The 12,500-nt window shown below is 42.5% G+C and overlaps 1 protein-coding gene across 6 annotated transcripts in view; it reads left to right on the plus strand.

Annotated features, from left to right (window-relative positions):
• The window catches only part of pde2a (phosphodiesterase 2A), a 172,528-nt gene that overhangs the window by 122,437 nt on the left and 37,591 nt on the right, over nucleotides 1-12,500 (plus strand). For all 6 annotated transcript variants that reach the window (XM_027016822.3, XM_081699590.1, XM_081699591.1 and 3 more), the window contains one exon: nucleotides 7,505-7,593. In XM_027016822.3, coding sequence (XP_026872623.2) covers nucleotides 7,505-7,593 — 89 coding nt within the window. The remainder of the gene's footprint in view (nucleotides 1-7,504; nucleotides 7,594-12,500) is intronic.

The following is a 12,500-nucleotide window of genomic DNA, read 5'->3' on the forward strand; positions in this document are numbered from 1 at the left end:
AGCTATCAAAGTTAGACTGATTTATACAGCATTCTTTAAAACAGCCTTTTTCTCAAAGCAGCTTTACACATGTCCGAGTCAAAGCCCCCAGTGAACAAGACGAGGGCAAGTGGCAAGGACAGTCTCCCTAGAGCTTGAGGAAGAAACCTTGAGAGGAACCAAGACTCCTCTGACCAACAACGTATATAAACAATATAACCAACAATATAAACAACAAGGAGCAGAATAAGTAGTGAGAGATAATAATAATAATAATAATGAAGAAGAAATAAGCAATGAGTATCCTGGTTTTCTAGAAGTCTTTGTCTGTGTTTGGCAGTGTACGTGTGTCTGAAACCCACTTGGACGAGAACTGTGAAGGGCAACCGAGAATAGTGATCAATAATGTGCAAGAATGGATGTAGCTATGGCTGCACAGCTTAAAGGATAGAGCCTGAAGGAAACACAGGCATGAGGGCACCCTGGAACATCAGCACTCCCCTCCTCTCAGTCAACAAACCTGAGTGACAAAAAATAGGTGAAGTGACAGCATCACAACATCCCAGTTTCCATAACACTCAAAGCCCATGAATCCCCAGATCTACACCTTTACCTAAGCATGGGAAGTGTTTAATCAAATGCCTGACTGCACAGATAGGTTCTCTGCCAAGCCATAAATATTGAGACTGTGTCTCGAACATTGACAGGAAGGTTATTCCATAGTGTGGGAGCATTATAGGGAAAGTCTCAGCCCCTTGTCGTAGATTTGCGTATTCCTGTTACTAGTAATGAGCCTGCACCTTTTGATCTAAGCAGCTGCGGAGGGTCGTAATGCTCTAGGAGTTCGCAGCAAGACCATTCAGTGCTTTGTAGGTCATTAGAAGTATTTATAAGCAACACGAAATTTTATTGGGAGCCAATGTAATGTCACTAAGATAGGAGTAATGTGATCAAGCTTTCTAGTAAGAACTCTGGCATTTTGGACTAGTTGGAGCTTGTTTGGGCATTTAGTGGTACAGCCACAGAGTAAAGAATTAATCTACAGTAGTCCAATCTTGAAGTGATAAATGCATGGACTAGCTTTTCTGCATCACGTACAGATAGTATGTTCCTTTGCAGTGTTCCTGATGTGGAGAAATGCTCTCCTACAAATATTAGCTATATGAGCTTTGAATGAGAGACTGGTATCCATAATGACACCAAGATCTTTAACTGTTAGAGAAGAGTAAAACCAGAATCAAGGCAGACGAGACAAAGCTTTTAGTTAGCGGTTAGCTTGCTTAGCTAGCTAGCTAGCCAACTGACAGCAAATCGATATTTTCTGCATGAAATGGCCACAATGGCAGAACTCTGTTCAGATATAATATTTAGTTTAGTTTGAGTCATGAACGTATGCTTGCAAGCTACCTGGGTCAGAAGTGGACAGAGGACAGGTAGCTAACATAGCTAGCATTAACTAACTTGCTAATATTATTTAGCTAGGAAGCTAATGTAATGCTATCTTATTGGTTAATGCGTTTTACGGAAATATCATTTTGTTTTAAATTGCTTAGGTGTTATTATCAAGTGGTGAACTGAAGATCCCCCCCCCATTCATTACTGATGAGTGACTGGTCAAATGTTGGTCATTCATTAGCTAAGCAAGGTCTAGTTAAACGGCTTAGTAAAATCCAAAATGATGACACGTATTTGCTCAGTAGATTTTACCTACCCCCTGCTTTATACAGCAAACATCAGTTTAAAAAACTTTTTTTTTTTTTTTTTTTTTTTTAGCATTCCTCATTCACAGAATCTAACATTATGAGTTGGTAAAAATGACAAAGTGATTAATCAACCACACTGTTTTTTTCTGTTTGCACCAGCATATCAAAGTTCAAGTTCAAAGTTCAAAGAGGTTTTATTGTCATTTCAGGTATATACAAGTACACAACAAAAACGAGACAATGTTCCTCCAGGACCATGGTGCAACACAAAACAACAGTGCAACAGACAACATGCTACACAAGTGCAAACAGTCCAATATAGTGCAAAAATTACATTAAATAAACAATATTTAAACAATAATAAATACAGGACAGGACAAATACAAAATGAGTAGACAGTGCAATTATTTAGTCCAGTACACAGTACTGGGCATATGTAAAGCGAGTTGTGCATAGGAATCAGTGACATGCTACCCTGAACATAGCAGTCACCAGTAGCAGCCAGAACAGTTCAGGGTACAGTGCTGGTTTAGTACAGTACTCTAGCAGCAAGTAGGATAATGTGCAAGACTGCAACAGGAGTGCATAGTTTATTTGTGTGAGGTTTGACTTCAGCACTAGTCCGATGCAAAACAATGTGTAAATGTGTGTATAGATATGTATGTATGTACGTGTATGTGTGTGTGTGTGTGTGTGTGTGTGTGAGAGACTGTGTATAAGCATGTATAAAAGTGCCCATTTTGGATTCTGAATTGGAATTGGAGTTAGCCAGAGTTCAGGAGTCTAATGGCTTCTGGGAAGAGGCTGTTGCACAGTCTGGAGGTGCAGGACTGGATGCTGCGGTACCTTCTTCCAGATGGCAAAAGGGTGAACAGTTCATGTGAGGGGTGTGTGGGGTCTTTCACAATTTTGGTGGCTTTCCGGATGTAGCGTGTTATGTAGATGTTTGTGATGGAGGGAAGAGAGACCCCAATGATCTTCTCAGCTGTTCTCACTATTCTCTGGAGGGTCTTGCGGTCAAAGGCGGTGCAGTTCCCAAACCAGGTAATAATGCAGCTGCTCAAGATGCTCTCTACAAAACCTCTGTAGAAGGTAGTGAGGATGGGTGATGGGAGATGGGCTTCCCTCAGCTTCCGAAGGAAGTAAAGACGTTACTGGGCTCTCTTGGTGATGGAACTGGTGTTCAGGGTCCAGGTGAGGTTCTCCGCTATGTGAACACCAAGGAACTTGATGTTCTTGACGATCTCCACTGAGGAGCCGTTGATGGCAAGCGGGGAGTGATCTCGCCTTGCTCTCCTGAAGTCAACAACCATTTCTTTTGTCTTGTCAACATTCAGATACAGGTTGTTGACCTTACACCAGCTCACCAGTTCTCGCACCTCCTCCCTGTATGCTGACTCGTTGTCTTTGTTGATGAGACCCACCACGATCGTGTCATCAGCGAACTTGATGATGTGATTTGAACTGTGCATCGCTGCACAGTCATGAGTCAGCAGTGTGAATAGCAGAGGGCTGAGTACGCTGCCCTGGGGAGCACCAGTACTTAGTGTGGTGGTGTTGGAAGTGCTGCTCCCAATCCAGACTGACTGAGGTCTACCAGTCAAGAAATCCAGGATCCAGTTGCAGAGGGAGGTGGTCAAGCCCAGTAAGCTAAACTTTCCAATCAGATGCTGAGGAACAATGGTGTTGAATGCTGAACTGAAGTCTATGAACAGCATTCTTACGTAGGTGTCCTTTTCATCCAGATGTGTGAGTGCCAGATGAAGTGTGGTAGAGATGGCATCATCTGTAGAGCAGTTGGAGTGGTACGCGAACTGCAGAGGGTCCAGAGAAGGGGGAAGCTGGGTCTTGATGTGTCTCATGACGAGTCTCTCGAAGCACTTCATGATGACGGATGTGAGTGCAATGGGACGGTAGTCGTTGAGACACGACACCGTGGGCTTCTTAGGCACGGGGATGATGGTGGTGGTCTTGAAGCATGTTGGGACCGCAGCGCAGCTCAGAGAGATATTGAAGATGTCTGTCAGGACATCAGCAAGCTGGTCAGCACATTCTCTGAGCACACGACCCAGGATGTTGTCTGGTCCAGCAGCTTTCTGTGGGTTAACTCCACGCAGAGTACGCCTCACATCAGCCATCGTCAGGCACAGCACCTGGTCATTTTGCGGAGGGATGGACTTTTCTGCTATCTTCCTTCATTGCCAGAACATTTCTGATCCACGATCAGAGGGAATCCAACAAAGCACCTCTGGGATGTAGTACAATTGCTAATTTGCAGCATGACCATTCAGTTGATAAATTTGCAGCGTTTGCACGCTGTCATCATGTCAGCATTGACCAGAGTCTACCAACACCTTTCCTACACCTGCACTGTACGCAGCAGGCAGACGTTGAGGATACTTTCAGAAGGCTCCTCCTTGACATAATGCTGAGGAAGGGTAGGATAATAGCAGATACCATCTGATGCCATTCTCTTTGAATACTTTCAGATCCATTTGCAACTTGGGCAAAAAAATTCCAGTTAATTCCAGTGAGGGAGGGAAAGACAGAGAGAGGAAGAAATTGACAGAGGGAGAAAGCTCGAGAAAAATGTTTTAATTTGGGCTTATTTCTTACACACACACACTTGCACTTACACACACATTCTGACAGCCGCAGGCCGTGGTGTTCTGTAAGTACCGGAATAGTTCGCAGGGTGCCTAATTGGGGATGCACTGTCCTGTTGCCACGGCGATTAACAAAGCCTGAGGCATGGCAAGGGTGGTTTGCGTCTGATTAACCTCATGTAGGTTGGAAGACATTCAGAGTCCATACACATGCACACACTACGCCTCACAAATCTGCTGATTTGTACACAACCATTTATAGAAAGTGGTCATGTTTACTGACCACAATGGCGAGAGGCCAGAGGTAGACAGAAGGGGATTTAGGCTAGCACACAGAGAGTGTAGTTATAGTGGAGTATATATGTGTAATCAGGCTGATTACAGATGTATTAAGATGATTTCTGAATAATGATTTTTACTGAGTAAAATGAATGAGCAAAATTAATCTCTTTCTTTCTCTAGTAGGAAGGCAGCTTCTCATTCTCAAACCACTTCATTTCTAGGACAGCTAGTCAATTACCAACATCATTTCTAGGAGCAATATCCATTAGTATTAGCTGCATATTAGATAATTGATGCATTAGACCTTTAGGTGTGTTTTTTTTTTTTTTTTTTTTTTTTTAATGAAGGTACATTTTTGTTCTAGAACAAATGTGTAGCTCAGAAGACAGAGAGGAGACAGAGAATGGAATATTAAGTGTATGAGAATTATAAGGATAATGAAAAGTGAATATGTTTTATTTGGAAAAGTAGCTCTAACACACAGATCTAGTACTCAACTATTGAATCAATTAACTGTACCAACTTTATGTTAAAAGGTGAAATGGTTAATTCATTTAAAGGACTCTATAGCATTCACCATTACCATTACCATACAGACTCACCATTACCATTTAAATGTACATAAACGTAAGCCCATGAGATATGGTCTTTTGTTCTTCCCACCTGGATGGTGCTTGGATCCCTGTTTTCCAAAAGCTTCTAATACCTCTTCAGTATGTAGAAGTGTTATCAAACTATAACATTTTACTGTTCACGTTTCCTCAACTTAATGTTTTAGTAAAACTAATGAAGATTATGAAAATTAAATAAACTGAACATTTTTAAAAGTTGGATTTCTGTACCACTGTACCATCATTAAACTACAATACTTGCCATCATAAATTTTAGCAAGTGTTATAGTTTAATGATGGTAAAGTGGTATAGAAATCCAACTTTTAAAAATGTTCAGTTTATTTAATTTTTATACTATAAGACGTTATGCTAAATTTATGTTTTCCAAATAGACAAAGCAGCTGTTCTTTTAAGCAATATTTATGATTTTACATAAGGGCATTTGATTAAAACGTTTGATATAACAAATAAATCACAAAAACAGTAATCACATAACATTTGTGAGAAATTCAATATGCTGTTAAGCATGGAAACTATTTTGATGTTTGGTACTTTTTACCAGATTATTTACTAATGCAGATGCTTTCAAATATGTGAAAATCACAATTCTCCTTTTAATACACACACACACACACACACACACACACATATATATATATATATATATATATATATATATATATAAAGAGTAACCCCCCCCCCCCCCCTTTTTTTTTAAAGTTTATGTCCTTTTTACTAATGGCTATGGTTTCTTTTATGTGTTAGCTCAGAATTTCATCCAAATAAATATCCAGTCAAAAAACAAAACAAAACTGTAGAAGGGTACTGTAAGGGTGCTTTGAGTGTAGGGATGATGTCTTTATCAAGTGTTTTACTGCAGTTGCTCTAATACAGATCTAGTAGCTGACTTTTTGGCCAGCTGACATCTGGCCTTAGCAGTTTGGAACAGGTGGATGGAGTTCGTAGGTGTGCCATGTTCCTTTAGAAGGTGCTGTATGTTATACTGTAGCAGATGCGCAGGTTTGGGAGAAGCCGGATTTTTAAGGGCACAGGAGCAGAGGAGAAATTGATGAGCTCCCATAGAAGCAGCTCAGAACTTGGCCGAATATCGACCTCGGGCTTTATTTAGGAGGTGTTTGGACTTTGCAAGCATCTCCCTGTAGTGCCTGAGGGTGATGTAATTGGGATGTCTTATGGATAAAAAACTTCATGCTAGAAAGCGTCAGCCTCTCTTTCTGGGCGTTAGCACTCAGTAGTCCTGCGTGTTAACGCCTACTGTGCGCCTCCGTGTCTGGTCCAGCCAAGCTCCTGTCGCCTGGTGCAGTTTGAATCACCATGGCTTGATTGCTGAAAGCGCTTGATGTTCTGAGGATATTCAGAGGTAGTTCCAGGTGTCAGTGGAATATCAGTGGGGGTGTTGGGATCATTTTAAAGTGGCGCTATATGTCATTCCAGAATGGTTCAGGCTGTGCAAGATTTGTCAGTGTGAATGGGATTCACGATTCAAATAGAACACGATTCATGCTTTAGATGCACTGTGATTCATTTTCAACAGGGAGCGTGAAGGCCAATAACACACTCGTGGGGGGGGGAGTAAATTTCATCTAAAGCAAATTTCTTCAAAGCGTTTCCTCTAAACCAGCAGTGAGGCTGGAATATCTCAAACTTACATGCTTTACCTTGCTGTGTCAAGAGGGTGGGAATTGATGAAGATGAAGCAGTTTTATGCCCACAGCAAACTGGAATCAGCGTGGAAACTGTCGGACAGTATTGTGTTTGTCCATGCGGCTCAGATCTTGGCTGTGTCGTCGTGGCGATTCAGATGGATAGAATGGCAGACAGGCATGTGAAGCACGTACACTCCTGCCCGAGTGGGAAGGAATTATAGCAGTTTGTTTGTGCAAAAAAAGTCCAGCTGATACAACCTTGAGTAATTTGCAGAGGCCTAGGAGTAAGCAGGTTTGGATTAGGAGTGTGTTTACAGGAAGATTAGGGAATTTGGGAGTTTGGGATGGCTACACTCAACTGGGTCTAAATGGGGACTCCAACTCAGTTTGGAGCTTCTGGAAGTACATGATAATTATTAATAAAGAAATCAGGCACACACATGCGTACACAGACGTGCGAGCACACACACACACACACACAAATGCACACATGCGCGCACACTCTCTCTTTTTCAACTTTAAATAGTTTTTAAATCCAAAAATCCAAAAAAAGTCATAGGAGAGAGAGAGAGAAGGAGTGCAGAAGTGTACATTTATGCTTACCTGCATTTACACTTACTTAACAGGTATGTACCTGTATGTGCGTGTCTTTCAGGAGAGTGTATTCGTGTACTTGTTGGAGGCGGAGTGTCGGATGCGATGCGAGGATCCACCTCACGAGCTCTGTGCAGATGGCAAGCTCAGGTAAGGGGTGTAGTCGGAGCCTTCCACCTATAGTGCACTCATAACACCAGCCTCCAGAGACTACTAAGATGATTGTTAGACTGGAGTGTGTGGAGGAGTGTAAGTGTGTGTGTGCCGGGGTGCATGTAAGGGTGGCTACTCTGAGTGTGTCTAAAGGTGACTGAAAGGCTGTGTCCAAACCAGGTTTTATATCTGCTTTGTGTGTGTGTGTGTGTGTGTGTGTGTCCCTCCCCTTCAGAGCCAGACATGTTCTTCAGATGTGCTGTTAAAAGCCCTCTAGAGTCTGCAGTCCTTTGCTGTTGTAATCAGTGTAAAGTTCCACAATTTATATGTTGTATTTTAATACATTTAATATCTGTTGTATTTTTATTATCACTGGAGACATACGCACATGCACACGCATATGCTTTTAGTGATATCTCACACACGAGCACGCACGCTTTTAGTGATATCTCACACACGTGCACATACGCACGCTTTTAGTGATATCACACACGTGCACACACGCACGCTTTTAGTGATATCTCACACACGCACGCTTTTAGTGATATCTCACACACGTGCACACACGCACGCTTTTAGTGATATCTCACACACGTGCACACACGCACGCTTTTAGTGATATCTCACACACGTGCACACACACGCTTTTAGTGATATCTCACACACGTGCACACACGCATGCTTTTAGTGATATCTCACACACGTGCACACACGCACGCTTTTAGTGATATCTCACATACGTGCACACACGCACGCTTTTAGTGATATCTCGCACACGCACGCTTTTAGTGATATCACACGTGCACACACGCACGCTTTTAGTGATATCTCACACACGTGCACACACGCACGCTTTTAGTGATATCTCACACACCTGCACACACGCACACTTTTAGTGATATCTCACACACGTGCACACACGCATGCTTTTAGTGATCTCACACACGCGCACACGCACGCTTTTAGTGATATCACACACGTGCACACACGCACGCTTTTAGTGATATCTCACACACGTGCACACACGCATGCTTTTAGTGATATCTCACACATGTGCACACATGCATGCTTTTAGTGATATCTCACACACGTGCACACACGCACACTTTTAGTGATATCTCACACACGTGCACACACGAATGCTTTTAGTGATATCTCACACATGTGCACACGCATGCTTTTAGTGATATCTCACACGTGCACACACGCACACTTTTAGTGATATCTCACACACGTGCACACACGCATGCTTTTAGTGATATCTCACACGTGCACACACGCATGCTTTTAGTGATATCTCAGACACGAGCACACACGCATGCTTTTAGTGATATCTCACACATGTGCACACACGCATGCTTTTAGTGATATCTCAGACACGAGCACACACGCATGCTTTTAGTGATATCTCAGACACGAGCACACACGCATGCTTTTAGTGATATCTCACACATGTGCACACACGCATGCTTTTAGTGATATCTCACACACGTGCACACACGCATGCTTTTAGTGATATCTCACACATGTGCACACACGCACGCTTTTAGTGATATCTCACACATGTGCACACACGCACGCTTTTAGTGATATCTCAGACACGAGCACACACACTTCTACCTCTCCTCTCATTTTGGCTTTTATTTACGACTTCAATTTCCAACCCTTTTATCTTCTCCTTTCTACTCCGTCCGCTCTCACTCCTTTCTCTGTTTCACTGCAGTCATGTGTGTGTGTGTATGTGTGTGAGTGTGTGTGCACGTGTGTGTGTGTGTACATGCTCACATACTTAGCAAAATTCAGCAACAGATGACTTATCAATATATCTTTTATTATCCCTCCTTGGATTTCCTGTGCGCGTGTGTCCAATGAACTGAAGCAGAATACTGTCTGAATATTTGGTTCTGTGTGTGTGTGTGTTTTACATGTTATTTCTTTCTTCTTATTTGCTATTCTTTTCCTCTGGCTTGTTTATATCCGTACCTGGGAGAGCCTCCTTTCCATTGTGCAAAAGCGTAAAATTTGAAGCCAAAACAAGTGCCTTTTGTCTCATTTAGCCTCTGCTTTCATCAGGGAAATTTCCCTAGGATCTGTTCCCATGACTCCCACATCTGACCTAATGATTAATAGTTCCTAGTCCCCATAGCCCAGTTCATCTGGTTTGTCAATCTGCCACTGGGATGAAATATTTCAGGAACTGTTGTTTTTTTGCCCCTCAGTCTGGTGTGCTACACAGTACCAGCAATACCAATTTCTTCTTCTAATTCAATATGACTTATACAGTTAAAAGAAAACAAATTGTCACTCCAGTAAAACCGGAATGAGCCAAACGGCATTCTTGTCGGCGATGACTCTACGGCCGTCCCTCTCGGCCGCGCGTCATTCCGACCCGCGCGTCATTCCGACCCGCGCTTCGCCGACACTGCTCCTCGGAGAGCTGGCGGGAGTCGAGAGGTGATGTCGCCCCTCGTTCTGTGTGCTCTGATACGCTGGCTGATGGACAGGCAGGTCCCTCTGTGATAAATGTCAGACATGTGCGATAGAAGCCCTCTGGTGGCTGCGCTGTTTGGCAACGCCGCGCGGATCAGATAGCCGGCTCCATGTTTGAGCTGCTTCACGTTCTGTGGACTGACACGTCTGGGCTTTTTGTGTCCTCGGAAATCTTTCTCAGAATCGACTTTAAAAGTGAAATTGCATCCAAGGCTGTTTTCTAACTGTTAATCCTACTCCCAGATTTGTTTTACTCCTTTAATTGACAGACAGTCAAGTTTTTGTGGGTGTTATTTCTCACAGCGGACTTCCTCAGTGTGCTGCACAGTAAAAATGTTTTATCAAAATAATTTGTAAACGGAGGCTGATGAATTTGTCTTTCATTCAGCTTGAGTTGGAATTTAAGGATAAATGTGGTTCTTGCGTCATTGTTGTCTATATGTATGTGGGATGGTGCTATGGAGAGCATGAGAATAATCTTTACAGCAGTGAATATAGCAGTGTTATAGCGGATTTTATAGCACAGTTATAGCAGTGTCAGAGCACTGTTATAGCAGTATTGGAACCATGTTATAGCAGTGTCTACACTTTTACTTCATCCTGTGTGTGTGCGCGCGCGCGCGCGTTTGCATGCACATGTGGTCCTCGGCTGCATTAGAATTACGACCTGTGAAGCAGTTAGACAGTAAGTCCTATTCCGTTTCAGCACACTCTGGGCCCTCAATTAAATTTTCCTTTGCCTTGCCTCTTCCCAAGTCTACTGTGATCAGAAACGCTCCAGCCAGGACATGCCTTTCCCAAATCGACTTTCCAGAGCAGAAATAACGTGGGATCCCTCCACATTTAAAGCCTGTCATAGGTTAGGTGTTTTTAAATATTGTCATTCACAGTCTGAAGACCCACCTCCATATCTTTCTAACCCCCCCCCCCAATGAATTACCCAGAAGCACCTGCATGCTCCACTTAAACCATCCCTAAAGCCAATTGATTTTTTTATTCTCACAGTTGCCCAGGGAGACCACTGCAGTCATTCCAGTGTAAAATAGTTGCTATGGGAAGCATTCTACAACATACGCCATTTCATGGATGTCCTTGAAGAGCAAGCTGAGATTGAGTGAGGTTCCAGTGTCGAGAGATGCATAGCGATGCATTTATTTATTTAGAAATTTATACACCAACAGATCAATTTATTTGGGACACATACTCTACAGCTGCACCCAGTGGGCTGGAATATATTGTGCAGTCAATTCAAATTCATCACTCCAAACTTCAGTACAGTAATTGCAATCTGCATTCAGCTGACTGACTGGAATCGATTCCTAAACTCAATGTACGATGTGTCAACCTGTACTGCTGTCTTTCCTGAGTCACTTGGTTTTGACCAAAGCATTTTGAGTGTTAGCTTGATGCTGTTATTTTACACTCGTAGCATATGCAAATAACTAAGTACTCTTTACAACACAGCCTAGTGATGAAGGTAGTGGGAAGCAACCCCACCCAGGTCTAGAACCCAGATCCTACAGGCAATAAACACGTGTCCAGGACACCAGACTAACAAGCCAGCTCACCTGTCTGTTTTTTGTTTGTTTGTTTGTTTTTAAATAGGTGATTCCTGAAAGACAAAAGAAGGCACGTTAGCATCAGAACAAACAGGCCTCAGAGAGTGCAGTTGGTGTGCCTACGAGTGTATATATATATATATATATATATATATATATATGTGTGTGTGTGTGTGTGTGTGTGTGTGTATTATTTTATATAAATACTGTGTATGTATGTGTGTGTGTGTGTGTGTGTGTGTGTGTGTGTGTATGTGTATGTATATGTAAGTATATATATATATATATATATATATATATATATATATACACACATACACACACACACACACACACACACACACACACACAGAGTCCCCTGGATGTGGAGTTCTTTTCCTTAAGGTTAGCTTCACTGCTGCCATGGCAACATCAAGATGCAAATCGTTTTGAATAAAAGCGTCTGCCAAGTGAAAGGAATGGGACTGGAAATGGCATTAAAATGAAGTCGTTTTAGTGAGCACCATCTCTGCCACATCCACACGGAAAGTGATGGGAAGTCTGGTTTGGGCCAAGATGGTGTATAGCGTGGGGCATTAGAAACTGACCACATCTGGGGTCACTGATCTGACCCTTGCCTTAATCTTCATTGTGTTTGACTGTTCAGTAAAATCACTGCTGTCCCTTCCATAAAAGCGGTGCTGTGTTATGTGTCTGCCATAACAATAGACAGACACCAATACACATTTCTTGACTTTTGGAAGCATGAAGACTGGCTTAATGTGCCACTTATTCAAATTCCTTGTTAAAAGTGGATTTACTAATCTCACTTTTGAAGGAATGTGCTCGATCTCCCTTCAGTTAGACTGGTGTAAT

Source organism: Electrophorus electricus, chromosome 17 (assembly GCF_041902795.1).
Source record: "Electrophorus electricus isolate QZ-2024a chromosome 17, ASM4190279v1, whole genome shotgun sequence".
Lineage (NCBI taxonomy): Eukaryota > Metazoa > Chordata > Actinopteri > Gymnotiformes > Gymnotidae > Electrophorus > Electrophorus electricus.